This window comes from Pleurodeles waltl, chromosome 6 (genome assembly GCF_031143425.1).
Source record: "Pleurodeles waltl isolate 20211129_DDA chromosome 6, aPleWal1.hap1.20221129, whole genome shotgun sequence".
Classification (NCBI taxonomy): Eukaryota; Metazoa; Chordata; class Amphibia; order Caudata; family Salamandridae; genus Pleurodeles; species Pleurodeles waltl.
The window spans coordinates 1,196,884,944-1,196,907,189 of record NC_090445.1 but is presented as its reverse complement, the minus strand read 5'-3'; the positions used below and the strand labels follow the sequence as shown (position 1 = coordinate 1,196,907,189).

Here is a 22,246-nt window from a genome sequence, read left to right as displayed (position 1 = left end):
GACGATCATGGTCTGGCAACCCTACAAAACACAGACTGGTGAGGGCCTTCCTGGGTCTCACTAGATACTACCAGTGGTTTGCTAAAGCTTATGGTACCACTGTTGCCCCCTTAATTGAGCTGACTTCGAAGAATCAGCCCAGGAAGGAGATCTGCACAGAGTCCTAGCAGAAAGCTTTAGAATCTCTCAAGGAAACCTTGTGTACAGCACCTATACTCAAGGCCCCTGAGTTCCCCAAGGAGTTTATTGTGCAGAAGGATGCTTCAGAGCATGACGCTAGGGCTGTGTTAGCACAGGTAAATGAGAAGGGCCTAGACCAACCTGTAGCCTTCATTAGCAGGGCATTACTTCCACAGGATCAAAGGCAGAGTGCTATTGAGAAGGAGGCCTTAGCTGTGGTCTTGACATTGAAGAAGTTGAGACCATACCTGTTTGGAACTCACTTCCAATTTCAGAAAAACAACAGGCCCCTCAGATGGTTCATGCAAATGAAGGGTGAAATTCCATGATGTTGAGGTGGTCCATCTTCATACAGGCAATGAACTTTACGGAGGAACACAGTTCTAGGTCAGACCATGACAACCCTGACGGTCTCTCCAGCTTCTTCTGTCTGCGTGATGAGAACTCCTAGGAGGGTGGGTAGTTCTCCTGACTTTCAATTGGGGGAGGGGAAGGGGGGGACACGTTTGAATCCTGTCAGCCTTAGGGTAGTCATTCCCCAAACATTTTGCCTTACTCCTTCATCTCTTCTGAACTCATTTTTGTTGGCCTTAGGACTCTGTGCAGTTTACCACTGCTAACCAGTGCTAAAGAGTGTGCACTCTACCCTTTAAACAAGGTAAAATTGACTTACTCCCAATTGGCATATTTAACTTTCTTATAAGTTCCTATAAAAGAGGTACTACAAGTATCCAGGCCTGTAAATTAAATGCTACTAGTGGGCCTGCAGCACTGATTGTGCCAGCCACTTAAGTAGCCCTTTAAACATGTCTCAGGCTTGCCATTGCAGCCTGTTTGTGCAGTTTTAAACTGCCTTTTCGATCTGGCAAAATAAAACTCTTCCAGGTCTAAACCTTCCTTTTTAATACATATAAGCCACCCACCAGGTAGGCCCTACACAGTACAGAGGGCATGGTACAGTGTGTTTAATATGCTGGATATGACCTTTTACCTTTTACATTTTACATGTCCTGTTAGTGAAAATTTCTTAAATTCATTTTTCATTGCTGCTAGGTCTACCTTTCCCACAGGATAACATTGGGTTAACTTATTACATTTATTAAGTTATAACTTACAATTGGGAGTGGGTAGGAAGTTCCAATTTGGTGTCGGATTTTAAGCCACAATTCTGAAAATGTCACTTTTAGAAAGTTGACATGTCCATGTCCAACCATTTGGTGTCTGCTGCCTGTATCCTGGGCCACATGACTAGGTGTGGCTGACAACTTCTGTGTATTGCTCCCAGACAGTGTGACAAAGGGCAATAGTAGCTGGTATCTCTGACTGGATGAGGGGGAAGAGGTGTCACCTACCACACTTGCACATCACTCTGCCAATTAATCAATCAATCATGAATTTGTAGAGAGCAGCTAATCATCCATAGGGTCTCAAGGCGCTGAATGTGGGCGTGCAGCTCAGTCGAAGAGCCAGGTCTTGAGGTCCTTCCTGAACTGCTTCAGTGATGCGGTCTTTCTGAGCTTGAGAGGTAGTGCGCTCCATGTTCAGGCTGCTAGATAGGAGAAGGATCTTCCTCCTGCTGTACTTTTCCAGATCTTGGGGACGGCTGCAAGGGCGAACTGGGAGGAACGGAGACGTCTGTTAGGTACTTAGAAGGTGAGGTGGCGGTTGAGGTATGCCAGTCCTACGTTGTGCAGTGTCTTGAAGGTTTGGATCAGGAGTTTGTATGTAATGGGCTTGTTGACTGGGAGCCAGTGTAGGTCTCTGAGGTGGGAGGAGATGTGGCTGTGACAGGGGATATCCATGGTTGTGTGTGACTGCTGCATTCTGGACTCTTTGTAGTCTTGGTTGAAGTTTCTTGATGATGCTGGCATAAAGTGCATTGCCGTAGTACAGTTTCTTGGTGATGAGTGGGTGGGTCACTATCTTCATCGTATCTGGGGAAATCCAGTTGAAAAATTTCCGCAGGAGTCAGATGGGGGGGAGGCATGACGAAGAGACGGAGTTAACTTGGCAGGTCATCGACAGAGAAGAGTCCAGGATGATACTAAGTTTGCGCACATGGTCAGTTGGGGCAGGGTGTTACCCAGAGCGGTGGGCCGCCAGGAGTTGTTTCAGGGAGAACAGGTGTAGTCAATCAAAAGGATCTCTGTCTTGTCTGAGTTGAGCTTGAGGCAGCTGACCTCCATCCAGGTGGTGACTGCTCTCATCCCGTTGTGGAAATTAATCTTGGCTTGAGCAGAGTCCTCAGGCAGGGAGAGCATCAGTTGCTTGTCGTCGGCGTAGGAGACTATGTTTAGCTCATATTGTTTGGTGATCTTGGCAAGCGGGGCCATGTAGACGTTGAAAAGTGTCGGGCTGAGTGAGGATCCCTGGGGCAATCTGCAGCAAGTGTTAGCAAGGTAGTCTGACCTTCTGTGTTCTTCCGGTTAGGAAGGACCTGAACCGGTGTCAAATGCGGCAGAGGAGCTGAGGAGGATGAGTGTGGCCGTGCCTCCGCAGTCCAGTATGATGTGTGTATCATCGGTGGCTGCTAAGAGTGTGGTTTCGGTGCTGTGGTTGCTTCTGAAACCGGATTGGGATAGGTCCAGGATACGGTGTGCCAAGAGGAATTCAGTGAGCTGCTGATTGACAGCTTTCTCCATTACCTTGGCTGGGAAAAGGAGCAGAAAGATGGGTCTGTAGGTCTTCAGCTCTCTAGCACATTCACAAGGGGTTTTTACACTGGTCTTTTGTGACCCCAAATAAGCTAGGACCAGGGCAGGGAGGCTGGAAATTCCAAACACCTCTGGCAGTAGAAACCATCAGAACCTTCTTCTACTTCAAAGTGGGCCCAGGCATAAAAAAATTAAACCTCAGATCCAACTCTTCAGGACAACTCTGGACCTGTGAAAGACTCAGAAGGACTGCTGTGCTGATCTCCAAGAAGGACTGCTACTATGTTGCCCTGCTGCTTGCTGTCCTGCTGCCTGAGTAAAAGGACTGGCTCTGCATCTTGATCCCAGGACCACCAGAGTGACTCCAAGGGCTAGCTGGCTGGCCTCCTGATCAGAACCTCAAGGACAGAAAAGCCACCAACCATCTTGAACCCAGCATCTGGACCCTACTCTCTGCGAGTCTTGCCCCCCCAGGTGGTGTCACCCCAATCTGGGGCCCTTGGAAATGGTCCTGAAGGTGCTCTGCCAGGCCAGCTGTGGTCCTGTGGGCAGAACCGAATAAGCACAATGCACTTCCTCACAGATCTGCATCGGAACTGCTGTAGCATGATGCATCCCCGATGCCAGACCTCACATTGCACCCCGCAGTTTCCCTGGAACCACTGCTGTGTGATGCATCCTCGACGAAGGCTTACACAACGCAGACAGTTTCCTTAATAACGATGCAGGACTCTACATCGCAGTTCCGCAGCTTCTTCGGAACTGCCGGTGTGTGTCGCATGTTCGATGCAGGGCTTCACATCGCAAGCCCCTCTGCGATGGCCTCCTCAATAACAATGCAAGACCTTCCACTGGCACTTCGTTGCTCCTCGGACTCATCGCTGTGTGATACATTTTTGTTGTGGGATCTCGCAAATTTCCACAACCAGTATTAAAGGTACTTTGTTCAACAGGTCTAGCCTGGTCCATGTTTCCGGTCCATGCTCCATTGAGGTCGGGCTGAACGTGTGACTTTTTTTTGGGCTGGGCTGACGTGATAAGATAACCACAGTTGGCACTTTGAGCTTTTAGGCACTCTTTTCAATTCAATCTTTAAAATTGCATATCACTGGTTCTACTGATTGGATTTTTGGTGTTTTGCAGTCAAATGATTAATTACATTTTACTCTATTTTGCTATATTGATGTGGGATTTTTCTTGTGCTGTATTTTCACATTATTAATATTTGAAGCGCTGCATACATACTTTACACATTACCTCTAAGTTAGACCTGAATACTTTGTGGCAAGCTACCGGAGGGTTATGCACAGGTTAATTTGGGGTTTGCTTGTGACGTTATCCTTACAGAAACTGTGGCTGATGCGCGAGTAGGATTTCACCCCCTCAAGTAGTAACCGAATTTCCAAAAAGGTAATATACACAATCTGAAAGCGAAATAACTTTTTTGAGTCTGCCACTTGCAACACATCCCCTCTTCTTGGTGGCACTAATTTTGCTATATACCCAGTTATGTGTTGTGATAATGGATAATTGTTGGTATTAGAATTGACACTGTCATTAATCCTCCTGTGGAATCTCATGACAGTGCTCACATGTTTATACTTGCAAGATCTGTCCCAGCCATATCTTGATCACTATGATGTCTCACAAAGAGTCCTCATAGCCCGCATAAGCCAACTCACATCATGGAAAATGTGGCATGGTAAAAATTACTTTCCAAAAAATGCCTTTCAACTCTCTAAACAAAGAAGGCTATGATTTATGTATTTATTTGCAGCAATAAGAAAGAAAAGACAAAGAACAACACATAAAATGTGGCTACACATAAGTTTCAAGACATGCCCTATGTTGTGATTAGCGAAGATGCTCATATTCTATTTTTCATCAGCTGATGACAAATTATGAAGTTGCACCTAGCAGAATTTCCTTCTTCTAATGGATTTGTCACAACTTTAGTAATGCGAAAACAATAGGTCAGCCAAACAGGTGCTTAAAAATACCATTAAAAGGATTAGAACTGCAAATCGCCCAATGAGAAGGAAAACATGAGAAGAAAACTAAAAGTATGAGGTCAATGGCCATAAGAACTGAGTCCTTATGGCCAACAGGTATCTTGGGACCTTACAGGTTTTACACTATCCCTGCATTCTGACGGGTTACACAGGGCCAGGCTCTATCCCCGTTTGTGTTCCTTGTACGTGTGTCCCCCTCCTAGGCGTTATTTATGTAATTTATGTCTAATGTCACTCTTATAGAGCTGTATGTTACCGTCAATCTACTTTCCAGCTGCCATGCTAATATTTCAGATTAGTTGAGATCTAACATGCTCCTGTCAAATATTTCAAAAATTGAAGCTAACATCTTTGGAACCTGGAAGAGGATTACCCAAGCCATTTGTTTAATGCTCTCATTTAGCTTCTTAATATGTTTCAAAAACTAAACTCAAACAACTTGACACTATAGAGTGCCTAAGACATTTCTGTTTATTCTCTCATGAGGGTCATGACAAATAGCATTAATTTGTAACTTTACTATTTAGGAAGAGTAACCATCACCCTGCCACACCCCCCCCCCCCACCCCCACCCCCACAAGAAGTCGAATATGTGAGTGCCATCATCAATGTATGCCTGAACTACTCTGACGGGCCATTTAGTTGTCTTCTCAAACGTCCAACCAACAGGCACAAAATGCTGTGGTGAGACTCACTGAGGCCTTAGAAAACTGGATCACATCACAGAGATACAGACATCTACCTTGAGGAACTTTGAAGGTCCTGGCTGACCTTACTCGAGTGTCTTAGTAAACAAAAACTCACAATACCGTAAGGGAGATCTCTCTTTATTCATACTCCCTTAATGGTATTATTGTTCCATACACAAGCTTTCAGCTGCGAAATAGAAGCTTTGCAGTGTTGATTCCCCTCCTGTGGAATTAATTTTTACTTTTCTCAATTTAGGAAGAAGCTTAAATGGTTCCTCTTTGTGCCTTATGACTCTTATAGTTTGACTAGTGCTTTAAGACTTTATGACATGTCCAAGGTGCTTTACAAATGTTCTGGACTCACTCACTAGTACTTCGATTCATTTGTATTATTCTTTCCTGACCCACATATTCCACTACCACCCACTGGACCCTGCGGCACTATTCTTTTGAGTAGAAAATACGAAAGTAGAAATGTGGTGCCTTCAGCAGTTCATAGGTGCTAAAGGGTATGTGTCATACTCCCTCGTTCTATCATCATTTCCTAAGGAGGTCAGGGGGCTCGAGCTGAAGCACAGTTCATATACAAATAGAAGTGGCATTATCGAATATATAATACCTTTTTTCAGCTCCTGATGAACTGACATGGAACCACCATGCATAGCTTTGACCTATTCAAGGGTATCCACATCATGTCCTGATGGGTAGGTTCCATGCCAAAGTGTTATGATATTTACATAATGGACTTCATTTACATAGGCAGTGGTTATCTTGAAAAGGCTGAATGTGTCCATGCCTCCAGGATATACATTGAACAGTCCTGAACATTGTACTTCAGAATGCCTCACTCTTCCACATGTACTATAAAGTGAGTTTCTTATTAATTCAGGGATGTACTACTTTAACCTATCATGTCCGTGCTCCGCAGCTGAAGACATGCTCATGGAATTTTACAGCGGAGTTACCAGACTTTACTTTGCATCGACTTTACTGCCTGGAGTCAATTTTATTCTAAACTCCAGAGACATTGCGGTTCTTCGAAACAGTCACAAAAGAGTTTTGTGTGGTTCAACACATTTACTATATATAAAACAGTCCATAAAATCATATATTATTCTATGCCTTTCTCTTTAAGGATGAATCACAAATACGGAATCTTAAGTCAACGTTACAGAATGGTTACCTCTTTGTCATCGTGACGCCTGCGCAGAATGTCTTCCGGTGCATCCATGTAGTCAAATGGAGCAAAATGTCTTGGCGATTCTGAATCTACTCCAAAACAACACAAAGTGATTAAGCTACAAACTGTGCGTCTGACATGACAAGTGAGAATGTCTGGAGCAAGCAAAAGCTACTTTCACTCTCTGGTATCTTAATTTGAATGCACTATACCTAAGAGAGGTACACACATAAAGGTATAGGTAAACAAAACGGTGTTTGAGATGTTGGTGACAAAGACTGAAACCAAAAGGAATGTATTAAAAAGGAGAGAAGACATAAGGACTCACTGCAACAGAGTAAAGTCCTGCATGCGAGCTGCAGAATTGCAACAGGTAGCACTAATATTGGGGATGTTGCCCCAATTATACGTATTGTTTGAAAACAAAAATTAAAACCGTACGAGGGGGCTTGTATGTTAGAACTTAATCCAGAAATCAGGGCATTTTACACTACCAAGCAACTCAAATTAGGCCCAAAGAGTTACTGTAATTTGTAATTCTACCTCTGTGAGGAAAGGAGCATGATCTGCAAGAATGTTTTTTTTTTCTGGGCCAATTTTAGCATTGTTTTTTCCGAAATGTTGTGTTTTATAAAAATTGATGCTTGTTGAAAAATGTAGTAACCTGTGTTTACAACATAATAAGCAATTCTGCAGTACGCATGCAGCAGGCTGCCTCAGATCACACAAGCACATTGTTTTTACGCTTACAGCGCATGTAAATCAATAAGGATGTGGTGAGCCAAATGTCTTGTTTGTGGCCAAAACACTATGACCTGTGAAACAAAACTCAGTTTAATGAATACAGGACAAGTAGCATAGCATCACTTCTTAAATATAGGCCTGTACTTAAGTCCTAGTGCTAACCAAAGTGCTGGCTGTGTCCTTCGGACTAAAATGGGCGCTGTGATGTCAGGAGCCATGGAAACAAAGAATGCAAACTGAGAAGACAGGTAAGGTGATGTGCCACACAGATGAAGGAACAGGTGAAGCACACAAAAATAAATCCACTTCCACGCTCACTCTGTTCATTGTTACTGGTATCCTGGTGATGACGTAAGGAATAAGACACAGCATTCCCATTGTTAAGCGACTCTAGGCAATCGACTGGCACAACAGAGCCACCTCCAACCTGCTCAGGAACGGATAGAGTGCTCAGCTTTCCCACAATGTCAACAGAAGATAAGCGCTTGGGAACAAGGGGTTTTCTTTGAGAGCCGTGCACAGGCAGAGAATGGTCATCTGTTAGGTTTCCTTTACGAGCGTGTTTTATTCCATCGTGCAACTGGCTTCCTGCTGTTTCAGAGTGGGGCGCCTTTTTCAAACTGCTGTGCACAGATTTCTTTAATCTGAAGGGAAGTGGACTCATGAGGTAGACATTTCTGGAAAGTATGTCTCTGTCGCCATGGCCATCGGATTTCAAAGCTGAAGTCGTGGACATTTGCTGCTCATGCCTTCTTATTGTTGTGAACCGTGTGTAGGAAGCTGGACAGGTGCCCTTACAAGAATTCACTTTCGATTTCTGAGACTGACTGATACTGCTTCCACAGCTGTCGTCCGATGCATTAGAAAGCCTGTCAACCTCATCAGTGCCAGCCGAGAGAAGGTCCATAAGAGACACATCACTGATATCTGCAGTGAGGACCTCTACACTGCTGCTACACGGAGAGGTAGCACTGACAGTGGTAGAAGGGGAGACTGGGCGGCCAGCACTGAAAGGAGAAGTTGTGGGAACAACTGTGGAAATGGGGTCAGTGTGCGAATAAACAGTGGAGGAAGCACTGTACATAACAGCTGTGGCAGATGTGGCATGCACCGCTGAGTTCAGAAAGTTGCTAGAATTAGTGTTTGGAGGAGAGACGGCATGCACCATTGTGGACACTGAAGTTGCATGCATCATGGTTGGAGGAGACAAGGTAGGCACAAGGGTTGGTGCAGAGTTGGCATGCACTATGTCGGTTGGGAAGGTGGGATGCGTAAGAGCTGGTGGAGATGTGGCACACTTCGTGGCTGAAGTAGAGCTATCATGCACCATGGTAGCCACAGAGGAAGCACGAGTGTTAGTCACAAGATAACTATCATGCACAACAGTGGTAGTTGTGTTACTGTGCATAATGCTTGGAGTAGAACTAGCGTGCACCATGGTGGCCACAGAGGTGGTATGTGTATCGACAGGAGGAAAACACACAAGGGTTGTAGGAGAATTACTTTCCACAATGCTTGAAGGAGCAGTGGGATGAACAAGGGCCGGAGAAGAGGTGGCAAAAGACTCTTTTAATGGCTGTTTTTTTTTAAATTGTGGTTCAAGAAGGGATTCTGCAGAACACGCTGAGCTCAGACAACCTCTACCTGGCGAAGGAGTTGGAGATCTGCTGTGATTACTGGAAATGTCTAAAGAGGGCATTGACCTGGACCTTTGTATCAGCTGTTCGAACGCAGTCACTCGAGATGAGACGGTGTGCTTCGGGATATGCCCTGAGCCTTCCCCGCCAGTACTGTGATCGCACAAGTCCTGATGCTCATTTTCAAACTGAGAAGCAATGTCTCTCACACTGCAAGAGGATATGCTACTGTGCAGGCTGGACCGGTTGATGAAGTGCATATTTTTATACAGTGCTGTAAATTCGTTTTCACTTTTTCTAGCGCTTGAAGGAAAAGAACATTTCCTAGAATTTAAGCTGTATTCCTGAAGGCTCATGGCACTGCCAGACTTAGAGACAAAATCGCTTTTAGATTTCATGAACATGCTTTCGGTGCTTTCCCCTACGTCTGCTGCATTTGCTTTTTTAATTTCGAATAAACCAATGGAATTGCGGAGATTTTCACAGCTTTGAGCTTTGAGTTGAGAACCCACCGTGCCTCCGGTGTCCTGCACAGGAGCACTCGAAGCTGCTAGTTTAGGCTTGAACCTGGAAGGAAGAATTTCAGATATACAGGCTTTCGCGGCTGAAAATGGCTTCTTGTGTTTACCCAAAACATTGCTACCATTAAATGTTCTGTTAGTATATGAGGAAGGTGAAATCATGTGAGCTTTCCCACCTTTACGATCCACTGGTAAGCGTGCAAAACAGAATAGATACAACCCATTAGATTAGAAGCCTGTGGGCTGACGAGAGTAAAACGCAAACTACCTCTACAGGAGCACAAACTGGATTATTCACAGAACAAGCAAGCCCCCGCTTTTAACGAGGCGCACTGCACACTGCCAACCAACCACTCTACAGCTCGTACTAATATATCATGAAAATACATTAATATGACATGATTGTGGACTTCTGTTACACGATTATTCTTGCAATGCACATTTCTGATTGTGTTTTACCACTTTTTAAAATTTAAATTTTACTTGGAGATTGGCAAGCTATTTGTAAAGAAAAAAGCCATTGTAAAAAAGTAAAATATTTCATACAGATAGACTGCAGGTAGAGTGTACATGGAAAACATCTAAATCCACATAATAAAAGTATCACATAAGTAACACCCCCTTTTAACTCCACTGCTTTTTACTGAAACAATGCGTAGTAAAATCATAAGCATGCAGTGAAATCTTTATTAATGACCCAAGTGAAAACCATTCAATTGGGTGATAATACCATATATCACATATCCAAACCTTAGAGATGCAAAATCGTGGAATGAACTTTGTTATGAATACACGTTACTATTAAAACAAGAAACTATATTATTACTAATAATAATTATAATAACTATTATTATTCATACCAATGGTGATAATAAATGTTAGACCTGGCAGTCAGGGTGGTCATCACCCAACTTTTTGCCTGCCTCCCTCCACTTTTCTGACACTGTTTTTGCTGGTCTTAGGACACTGCACACTTTACCACTGATAACCAGTGCTAAAGTGCATATGCCCTCTCTCTTAAACATTGTAAGAGTGGTTCACCCCCAATTGGCATACTTGATTTACTTATAAGACCCTAGTACAGTGCACTACATGTGCCCAGGGCCTGTAAATCAAATGCTATTAGTGGGCCTGCAGCAGTGATTGTGCCACCCACAAAAGTAGCCCCTTAACCATGTCAGAATGGTAACAGAAAATCCCGCTTATTTGTGAGGTTGGAATTGATATTACTATTTTAGAAATGCTACTTTTAGAAAGAAGGTATTTTTCTGTACTTAAAACCATCTGTGCCTTACAGCATGTCTCAAATCAACGTCTCATCTGTGCTGGTTGACAGCTCCCTTGTGCATTTCACCCAGACAACCACAAACACAGGACACTCAGTCACATCTTCATACTGAATGGGTCTTCCTGGGCTGGAAGGGTGGAGGGCCACACTTACATTTCAAAGGCCAGTGTCCTACCTTCACACAAAGGACGTATAAACCCCCCACTGGGACCCTGGCAGCCACCCTTTGAAGTCTCCTCCACTGCAAAGGCATTTTGGGGTTTATAAACTGGGTCTCTGACCCCACCAACTCAGACACTTCTGGACCTACACCCTGTCAGAGGAGCTGCCTGGCTGCCCAAAGGACTCATTTGGACTGCTTTGCTGAGAAGGACTGCTGCCCTGCTGTTGCCCTGCTGCCCTCCGACTTTGCTGAAAGGACTCTGCCTTCCCCACAAGTGCTCCCGAAGGGCTTGATTGAGCTTGTCTCCTGTTTGTGAAGTCTCAGGGTGAACAAAGACTTCACTTCTTCAAGAAATTCCTTGTGGGCCGAATAATCGACGCAGCACCTGCAGAAACTGCAGCACAGCCGCCCGGAACAGCACAGCCCCGAATTCCTGACTGGAAATTTGACGCAGTGCCTCCCTTGCGATGGAAAATTTGACGCATTGCCTACTGGATCGAAGCAGGGCATGTTTCTTTCTCCTGCGCTTCAAAGATTTTCAACGCAAACCTGGGCATCAAAATATCCCTGTATCACAGTGAGGAACCAAGACTGCATGCCGAAAAACAACGCAAACTCTTGCAGCATGGATAGAAACAACATATCATCTGTGCCACTTCGGAAAATCTGACACAACACCTTATTTTTCCACCCATCTCCTCCTCTGCAGTCTCTGTGCAGTGTTATTTTTGACACATATCAAGTACTTGTGTAACAAAGAGACAACTGTTTATTTCTAAGGATTGAAACTGTTTAAAACTTTTAAAAGTGATAGTTCAACTTGTGCTTATTGGATCTTTGCCATTTTTACCTTATTTTATTCAGATAAATATAATCTATTTTTCTAAACCTATGTGGTGTATTTTTTGGTGTTTTCTCTGTGTTACTGTATGATTTATTACACAAATACTCTACACATTGCCTTCTAAGTTAAGCCTGACTGTTCAGTGCCAAGCTACCAGGGGGTGGGCACAGGATTATTTGGAATTGTGTTGTGACTTACCCTTACTAGGATTGTGGTCCCTACTTGGACAAAGGTGTTTACCTCTGCCAACTAGAGACCCGCTTTCTAACAAATAATAATTATTATTATTGTTAAGATATTACTATTATCATAATTAAATATTCAATACCATACCGTTTAACACGTAGAGTGTTCCATACAACAGTGCTACATCTTGGTGCCAGTCTTGGAGAGTCACAGTATGTGTGTGTGCATATATATATATATATATATATGTATATATATATATATATATACCCCCCTTTTTCTCAGCCCCCGCTTGATGAATGACCCTGAAAGTTTCCAGACAGTGACTGAAGTGATTAGCACACTAGTTTAAAACATTTCAGTAAGATTCATCAATTGCACCAGTTATTACCAAAACAAACCATGCTTTGTCTATGGAAACTAGGCTCTAGCTATAACAACCTACTGGGGGCCGCCAGTAGGTATATATATATATATATATATATATATATTTTTTTTTTTTTTTTTTTAAACACACAGTGGCAGTCTCAACTCTGTGTGTGTGTGTGTGTGTATATATATATATATATATATATATATATATATATATATATATAACGTTTTACAGATTCACTAAAAAAGAAAGGTTACAGGGGCGTTCTAGTTAGGTTCAAATTGTTGCATGCACAAAACCGTGTTTCAGGAAGATTCGTCAAATGCACCGGTTATTAGCAAAACAAACCATGCTTTGTCTACGGAAACTAGGCCCTAGCTATAAAAACCTACTGGGGGCCGCCAGCAGTTAATGTATATATATCTATGCATCTCTCTCTCTATCTCTCTCTCTATACATATACATATATAAAACATTTTTTACACATTCACTAAAAAATAAAGGTTACAGGGATGTTTTAGTTAGGTTCAGATTTTGCATGCACCAAACCATAGAAATTCAAAGGTTATAGTTGTACTTATGTCAAGAAACTAAAACTAATTCCCTAAGGTAACTATACCTCACCCCCCCTGCCATGCACAGTTTTCTTATCAATAATTTTATTGCAAATGCTGCACTGATATTAGCAATGATGACACAGAAGATGTCAAGAGTGATGTAACAGCTGGGGTAATTAGCACTGCATGGTGAGGGTGTGAGTTATAGTTACCTTAGGGCAAGAGTTATAGTTTGAGATAAGTAAAACTATAAATGTTGATTTTCTGTGTTTTTGTGTGTATAAAATCTGAACCTAACTATAACATCCCTGTAATGGTTGGATTTTTAGTGAATTTCTAAGGTTGTTTTAATTCTATTTACTAACTAACGCAATCCTATAATATTTGTTTTTTTCGGAGAATTTTGTGAGTTTTTTTTAACATTAAGTAATATTTAATTACCTTACATCAATCCAATCCATGCCCCATGCACTGCAGGGGGTTGGCCACAGGGCCTAGTCTCTGGCTAGACCCTGCAGCGAACCCCTAGAGGAACCCAGCCCCACACCACGCATGGCCTTTGGCCGTGCGCATTATGGGGTCAGCTACAGAGCCTAAGCTGCAGCAGGGCCACCCCGCACCCCCACAGGCACCCGATCCCCCCACCCGGACACAACGTTGTGCTCTACACAGCCAGCTGGGGGTGCACGCAGGGCCTGACCCTTGGCCAGGCCCTGTGGCCAACCCCCTGCAGGCACCCAACCCCTTTGCATGGTCTTTAGCTGAGTCTGAGTCCCAAGATGCCTGACACCACTTACTGGTTGAAGTAGTGCCAGCCAACCATATCTCATTTTGAGATCTGTTGAATTCATAAAGGATTTGCATCCCTAGATATGTATATTTTTATTTCTTTTAATAACTCAAAAGCTGCTGAATGGATTTGCACCAAATAATAAAAAGAGATCTCTCTGCACCAATATCTAGTTTTCTGCCAAATTTGATGTAATTCCATTCAGCAATTCGAGCTGTAACCATGTTCAAAATCCCTATGGGAAATTGCATGGGGAATGCACATTTTGGGATCACCCTTCTTCTTAGCCCCCACTTGAAGAATCACCACGAACATTTTCAGACAGCAGCTAAAGTGATTAGTGTACTAGTCTGTAAAATTTCATGCAGATTCCTCAAAGCGTGGCAAAGTCATTAGCAAAACAGAACACTTTTTGTCTACGTAAACTAGGTCCTAACTATTACTCCCCACTGGCAAAAAAACAAAGGTTACAGGGACGTTATAGTTAGGTTCAGACTTTAAATGCATCAAACCATAGAAATTCAGTTGTTATAGTTATTTGTTTCAAGTACCTATAACTCGTGCCCCCGCCATGCACGGTTTTCTCATCAATAATTTACTGCAAATGTTACAGTGATATGATCAATGATCCCAAGGAAGATGTCATGAGTGATTTAATATCTGGGGTAATTATCAGTGCATGGCGAAGGCGCGAGTTATAGTTACCTAAGGACATTAGTTATAGTAACTTAATAGCTGAATTTCTATTGTTTTGTGTGTGTCAAGTCTGAACCTAATTGTAACGTCCCTCTAACCTTTTTTTTTTTTTTCCTAACTATAACATCTTTGTAGCCCTGGGTGTGAGACAGTGTCTTTGAGTGCGAGAATGGGTGTGACAGTATGCCTTTGGGTGTTAGAGAGGGAGTAATACTGTGTCTCTGTGTACCAGAGAAGTTGTGAGAGTGTCTGTCTGGGTGTGAAAGTGGTTTTGAAAGGGTGGGCATAGGTGTTAGACTGTGTGTAAGAGTGTCTCTCTGGATGCGAGAGTGGGTGTGAGAGTGTCTCTCTTGATGTGAATGTGTGTATCTGAGTGAGAAAGTAGGCGTGAGAGTGTCTCTGTAGGTATGAGAATGGGTGTAAAAAGGTGTGCCTGGGTGTGAGAGTGGGTGTGTCAGTCTCTCTTGGTGTCAAAAAGTCTGGTTGGGCGTGAGAGTGAGTGGGTGAGAAAGTGGCTGTGACAGTGTCTGTCTGGGCATCAGAGTGGCTGTGAGCGGGAGTGTCCAGATATGAGAGTGGGTGTACGAATGTGTGTTTGGGTGTGAGAGTGCCTGTCTGGGTGTGAGAGAGTGTGTCTAGCTGTAAGACAGTGTCTCTGAGTGCAAGAATGGGTGTGACAGTGTGTCTCTGGGTGTGAGAGAAGATGTGAGAGTGGCTGCTTGTGAGAGTGGCTGTGTGAGTGTGGGCCTGGGTGTGAGAGTGGGTATGAGAGTGCCTGGGTGTGAAACTTTGTGGCTCAGTGTGAAAGTGGGTGTGAGAGTGTCTGTCTGGGTGTGAGAGTGGGTGTCAGAGTGTCTGTCTGTGTGTGAGAGTGGGTGTCAGACTGTCCGTCTGGGAGTGAGAGTGGATGTGAGAATTTGTGTCTGGGTGTCAGAGTGAGTGTGTGTCTGGGTATGAGAGTCAGTGTGAGAGTGTGTGTCTGGGTGTGAGAGTGGATGGGTGTGGGAGTCTCAGGGTGTGAGAGTGGCAGTGAGAATGTGTGTCTGGCTGGGAGAGTGGGTGTGGGATTATCTGGGGTTAAGAGTGTCTATTTGGTTGTGAGAGTGGGTGTGAGAGTGTCTGTCTGAGGGTGAGAGGGGGCGTGAAACAGTGTCTGGGTGTGAGTGCCTCTCAGGGTGTTTGATTATCTGTCTGGGTGTGAGAGTGGGTGTGTGAATGTGTGTCTGGGTGTGAGAGTAAGTATAAGGGTGCCTTTCTAGCTGTTTGAGTGTGTGTGTGTGTGAATATATACACATATATTTTTTTGACGTTTTGCAAAACCGCGGATCTGCCCATGAATTTACAATGGGGGCCACACTGAGCCCTGTGGTTGGATCTGCGGATCTCAAAAGCTGTAAAAAAAAAACATTTTCACACATTTCAACATCATAATTTATGCTTTTACCCCATTCAATTACCCCCATGGGGTCAGGGAGTCTCAACCTTGATCCCTTCATCCACATTGCAGCCAACTTTTGAGCTCCATGGACTGTTTCTGGATAAAAGAAAATGGCGGGCACAAGTTAACTATCAGGTTGCAGCTAGCCAGTGAGATATTTGCACTGGCGTGCGGATCCACGGATTGACCCGCGGTAGATCCGCATTCTTATATATCTATATTTTTTAACCTTTAATATTTCCAAAACTATTGAACAGATTTACACCAAATCACAAACAGCACAATATGCGCACCAAGATCTAGCTTCCTGCCAAATGTGGTGTAATTCAATTCAGTGGTTTGGGCTGTAGACGTGTCTAAAGACCCTATGGAAAAATGAATGGGGAAAACATGCTTTTGGACCCCCCTTTTTTCTCAGCCCTCGCTTGTCGGATCACCTTAAACCTTTCAAGACAGCAGCTGGTGGACAGTCGAGTCACTGTCGCCAAAGTTATTGACAAAACAAAAAATGCTATTCCTATGGAAACTAGGTTCTAACTACAACTACCTACTGGCAACAGCCACTATATATATATATATATATATACACACACACACACAGTGGCAACTCTGTACTCATAGTTCAGACGCATTTTCCATTGAAAAGGCATTGTTTTGATTTGCCAGTACAATTTGGCAATCTTTGTTTTGTTAATCGCTTAGTACAGTCAGCTAAATTTAGGCAAGTCAAATTGTGTGCAGTTCAGTGCAGTGGAAAAACATTAGCGAGATGGGAGGTGGGTGTTGGGATTTGGGGCTGGGGTCTGAGGAGGGAGGGGGTAGAAAAGTAGTTTTATCACATTTTACCTGACATAAGAAATTTAGCACAACTCTATAGCCAAAACCGATTAACAGATGTACACCAAACTTTGCATGAAAGAATAACTTTATTGAGAAAGCTTGCGTTTGCTGTTTTGGTGTAAATCTCTGAGATATAAGCATTTAAAAAAGGTGCAGTGGGCATGAAGGGTTACACTTTTGCAGATCTCTGTGTTTTATCACATTTTAATTTTTTGACATATGTGACTGGCTAGATAAGGGCTCTGTAAAATATTTTTTTATCTTGAAAATTGCAAATTTATTCCAATTTCTGACTTTTACGCTGCGGAAATACGATTTCCATACAAAATGGGGGGAGTGTGGGGAGTCAAACAATGACACGTAGGTGCCTAGTGGGAACAAGAGAAACAAAAACTCTAGTAACATCCCAGAAAAAAACATGGAGAACCCCTAGTGGATTTGTTTGCCATTGTGTGAAAACATTGCAACTTTCTAAAAGAGTTGAAACAAATTGAAAAGACAGAGTGTGTGAGGCAGAAATAGAGAGTTGGAGAAAAATGACAGAAGTGGAAAGCCATAGGCCAAAAGAGATGTGCGGGCAGAGCTTAGGCATCAGTAACACACTGGGTACAGGGCTTGGCCGCAGACTAGACACTTCGCTCAGCCCTGCACACTATCCTACACAAGCTACACATGGCTCAAGGTCTTATGCAGCAGACGTTAGCTACAGGGACTGTCCACAGACCAGTGCACAGCAGGTTTGGAAATGAGCTATATTACACACAAGAAAATAAATTCACCCAAACAGCCATAGTTAAAAATGTGCAAAACCACTGCACCACCTTCCATTCCCAAAAAGGTCTACATTTTCCTTGCAGAGAAATACCTGTGGTTTATAACTCTTTCACATCCTAAATACACTTATCCCAGGCTACTTTTGAAGAACATTAAGGTGCACATTATGGAACCTTCCAGGAATGCTTGACACATTAACAAATTTCTGACTTTGTGGGTATTCCTTACACTCCTACTGACCATCCAAGCCCTTCTCTGAGGACTTCATTCCACTATCAGTAAACTTATTTTAGAACATCAAAAACTTCAGCAGCTTGGACGAGTTTCCCGACATTCATTTCCATCTTTCATTGTAAATGTCTACAGGTATCTTCATCCTCCACAATGTACCTTTTGGTGGAATTAATGCAAGCTTTCCCAAATCAGCACAAATACAAAATTTTACTTGCAAACGTTGCATGAAATGCTATTCCTCCCATCATGTATTGCGCCTTCTGCATTCAAGCCATCACTTAGTTAACTGTTCTATAGCTTTTCTCATAATGTAGAATTGCCAGTTAGTAACAACATATGAAACATAGGCTAAGCCAATCACTGTACATAACACACATTTGTAACAGAAAACACTGAAGGCTCATTTAGTTTATGTCGATGGACAAAATTGAGTTTTTTAGACACATACCTTTTGTGGATGATGAAATGGATGGCCTCTTGCTCATACCACTGAGTCCCTGGAGTGGGATGTCCCCACCCTCCAACACATTTTTGTAAATCTGTCTTTCATTGTCTGGGTCAGCAGGATCCACAAGGGGTGATTCGATTTCTCGTTTTGTTGAATGATGGTTGGGTGAATAGGAGCTGCAGAATGACAAAGGAACACTTCAGTTTACTGCAACAGTACTGCTTCATTTTGATTAGACTTTGTTAAAAGAAATCTAAGGAAAATACTTTGTTAAACATTAGAATGGAAAGAAACTGATAAAACAGCAATATTTCCTCCAAAACACTAATGAGTAAGAAAAGTTTAAAAAAAAACATAATTCTTTAAAGTTTAGAGACCAAGGCTCACCATGGAGCTATTCCCCTAGAAACTTTTGTAATGGTATTTTGTACTTATTCTGTTAATAGATTCAGAAAGGCATGACAAAGTTTAAACTTTTGTATCTATTGAGCTCCAATACTTGGGAAGAAATTGAACCTTGATGTTATGTCAACACTAGTGCCTAAATTGTGCAAGTGATAGTCAGCCGCATGAATGTTTGGAGACTGAGCCTTATTTTTAGATCAGGCTTGACAGAGCAACTTTCCACAAGATGTGTTGTTATCAAATCTTTAAAGTATAAATAAAATGGACTGTGACCCCCCACCCCCAACTCCGGAGGAGCATTGTTACTTCTCTCGCCTTTTGGCTATTTGGTGTATCAATCTACTTTCCAGGAAGTGCTTCGAATTAATGCATGAGGGACTATTTTACTCAAAATTAAACCCAATAAACATGCTTTTGTCACATTCCTTTAAGCATTCTATACAGAAGTCAATTACTTTCAGCTACTTACAGCACTGGCAAAGCGAATAGTATAGGATTTTATGTCAAACAGCACTTGTTCATGCAACACATTAAAAAAGCAGATGCGATAAAGATAAACCTGATGACTTTGCCTGTGCTTGTTCATATTCATATTTTGACACAGGGCAAGAGAGAGAAGGACAGAAAAGATAGAAAGACAGAGGAGGAGACATATAGGACAGCAGAGATAAAAGGAGAAATTAAGGGTGAAAAAGGAGGCACTCCGACAAACAAACAATAATAAGCAAAATCTGCTGGCTGCAGCATCATTGCTGGCACTGCTGTACAAGCCATTCACTATTCATGGACTTCTTTGCTAAACTCTGTTGTTGAGACCAATTTACCTCTAGCGCTAGGATTCCTGCAACTCTGGCAGTGGAAAATAACACTGCACTTAGCACAAGCCTATTTTTCAAAAATAAAACCGTAGGTGATTTTAAAAATTGGGGAGGGCAGGCTCAGTTTTTGAATGTGGGTGGGACAAAACACAAATCTGTCTTATGCTGTTTTTTTTAATACAGTTTTTTCACGAGATTCGTAGAAGTTCGGTCAATTGTAAGCTTTTTGAATTGGTTTAACATTAACCGTTATCAAGCCTAAGTTAAGTACAGACTTTTAGACACAGACAGAGCAGATGTTTTGCAAAATAGCTAAGATGACAAAACGATGTAGTGGGTAACTTAAATTAGGAATGGATTTATTCATTCCGGGTGATTCATAATTATTATTTATTCCCCTCTTCTGTGATCACTCCAGTACTTTTTGCAGTACAGACAAACTATTATCTGTAGGATACTGCTCAGTTTGTTCAAGATAGGATGGGGAGTGGAAATATGTCACCGAGACTCCGGTGTAATAAATAAAGCCTGTTTAGAAGCCATTTATCTTCAAAGGGAACACACAGTCTGCTTCCATTGTTTGGCCGCCATTGCTCCAAGCCCCGAGAATGCTCCAAGGGAGACAGACATGCTGTAATTCCACATTCCAGGACTCAAGCCCGATCCAAAGGCAGGGAAGGGAAAATGGAATCACACAGGTTTTCTGTGCCTCACTGTCACTGAGAATAACACCCACACCCAGAATTACACACGCTTCGCGTAAATCCGACACAAAGTGCTCAGGTGGGATTTACTATCCAATGCAAACTGTGAACTGTGTTGGACAGTAACCCAAATTAATTTGCGAAATGCCATGTCTTGAGTTACTTTGTATCAAAGGGGCGTTTCATGGTTGGTGCATCCGTGTTCCCACGCAATCACCCATTGGCCGGGCTTGACGCAAATATCTATCTACAGAGAATTGTAGATGGGGATATGTGCCAAAATCCTAAATCTCCTCGAGGCAAGTGCACCAAGGAGAAATTGTTTAATTTCTCCTTGTTTTTCCCACTTTGCATGTGTGCTGCATTGCACAGCACACTTACAGCGTGGGAAATTCTTTGAAACAGCTTTTATATAGAACCTATGTCGCAGACAATGCTGACTCCCTTGTACTATGGCACAGGAGTGTCTAGGATGGTGCATGGCTGCAGAAAGTGCACCAGTGAAGGAAGAGAGCTCGCTCTTAGATGATATGGCACTGTTCTGCTTTCTCCCTTTCATACAACTTTACTGTTTTGTATGACATCTGAAATATGTGCTCCACTACCTAACTCCGTCCGTGCGCGCCCACACACACACACATCTCCCTTTCTCTCTCTCCTCCTTCCTAAAACAACCACATTGATAGTTTTGCAGTGTAAATTCTGTTGTTAGATTCCCTTTTGCGGGCCTGTGAACTCCTTGCAGGATCCAAGAGCACAGGAACGCATTAGAAAGCCTCTTGTGCTAAAAGTTAAACTAGAGGGCACCAAAGACTTGATGCCATGCCCTACTCCAGTAGGTTGCATGCTATCACTGGTGCACTGCAGCAATGTATTTCTTATCTGTGACAGAGTTATGAGTGCTTTTATTACTGCTTTATTATTGGTATTAAATCCCACCTTTACTTCTCTCTCAACACTCAACTTACACACAGTAACTGTAATAAGGTGATTGTCCAGTCAGATACTGGCTCTTATGAATAAATAAGTATTTTAATACAAGTACACAAAGTGTAGAGGCAAAACATTAAATAATAACCACAGTCTCTTAAGGTGGATGTGCTAGCATCATCCTGTGCGATATCCCCAAATGCCTCCATCCCTTTCTAGTGAGGCTGGTTATTGTACACTCGATAATGGAAGCGACTCTCAGATTCAGCCCATGCTAGTTCCCAACTGACAAGGTCTAAGTCTAACCTTAAGAGTCAACTTCAGATGTGCTATGCGGTAAGTTTGTGTGAGCCCACAACGGGTCTACTGGGGTCGAACAGTCTTACTCCACTCAATGGCAGCCAGCAAGTGCGGGAGGACAAGGGTGTATCTCTACAGGCTCTGCTGTCCTGATGCTGACAGTCAACAGCCTTTCTTCGATGATGCATTGTGCCTTCTTCAGTCTCCGGCCAGCTTGCGTTGGTTTTGGACATCCTCGTTTGCAGTTACTCGTGATCTGTAAGTGTTCCTGACAGCAGCCTAGGTCTGATTATCCAGGGCACGCCACTGCCTCCGCTATAGCTTGCTCCTGGCAAACAAGGGTCACCAATTTCCTCTGTCAAAGGGGACGGCTCTTAATTCACAGTGGCTGCCTCCTAGCACACAGAAGTCACCCCCTGGAAGTGCACAAGTCTTGACTGCCCTTTAATTCAAGATGGACCCCACCTTGCATATGGGGTCGCAGACAGGCACTGCAGCAACAGTCCCGACTGGACCAGACATGTCAAACTTTGCTCACTGGGATCCACATAGCAGGATCCCTGCAGGGCCCCACTCCCTCCAAGCGGCCTCCTCTTTCGTATACTGGTCTTGGTAGTTAGGCAGAAGAGCGCTGGTGCTCCAACCTCGTGGCAAATGGTTTTGACTTCCTGAGTGATGGCCCCTCACCAGCAAGGAGACTAACAGACTTTGGTCCTGTACGTAGTTCTGGTTCAAGCAGCTAGAAGTCTTGGTGAGCTCCCCTGAATGAACAGAGATGTTGAACAAAGGGTGGTACTCATGCTCCCCCTTTATAGTCCACATCCAGACACAAATGTATTTA

The 22,246-nt window shown here is 43.1% G+C and overlaps 2 protein-coding genes across 33 annotated transcripts in view; both read right to left on the bottom strand.

The window, feature by feature from the left end:
* The window catches only part of SORBS1 (sorbin and SH3 domain containing 1), a 794,498-nt gene that overhangs the window by 142,442 nt on the left and 629,810 nt on the right, over positions 1-22,246 (bottom strand). For all 32 annotated transcript variants that reach the window (XM_069240476.1, XM_069240479.1, XM_069240480.1 and 29 more), the window contains 2 exons: positions 18,249-18,424; positions 6,719-6,804 (listed from right to left, as the gene is read on the bottom strand). In XM_069240476.1, the coding sequence (XP_069096577.1) occupies positions 6,719-6,804; positions 18,249-18,424 (262 nt within the window). The remainder of the gene's footprint in view (positions 1-6,718; positions 6,805-18,248; positions 18,425-22,246) is intronic.
* On the bottom strand, positions 6,853-10,210 carry LOC138300742 (sorbin and SH3 domain-containing protein 1-like). The gene has a single exon (XM_069240490.1). The coding sequence runs from the start codon at positions 9,777-9,779 to the stop codon at positions 7,647-7,649; it is 2,133 nt and encodes a 710-aa protein (XP_069096591.1). The 5' UTR covers positions 9,780-10,210; the 3' UTR covers positions 6,853-7,646.

Coding starts and splice junctions, on each gene's coding strand:
- LOC138300742 (XM_069240490.1), bottom strand. CDS start 9,779: ATGATTTCACCTTCCTCATATACTAACAGAACATTTAATGGTAGCAAT.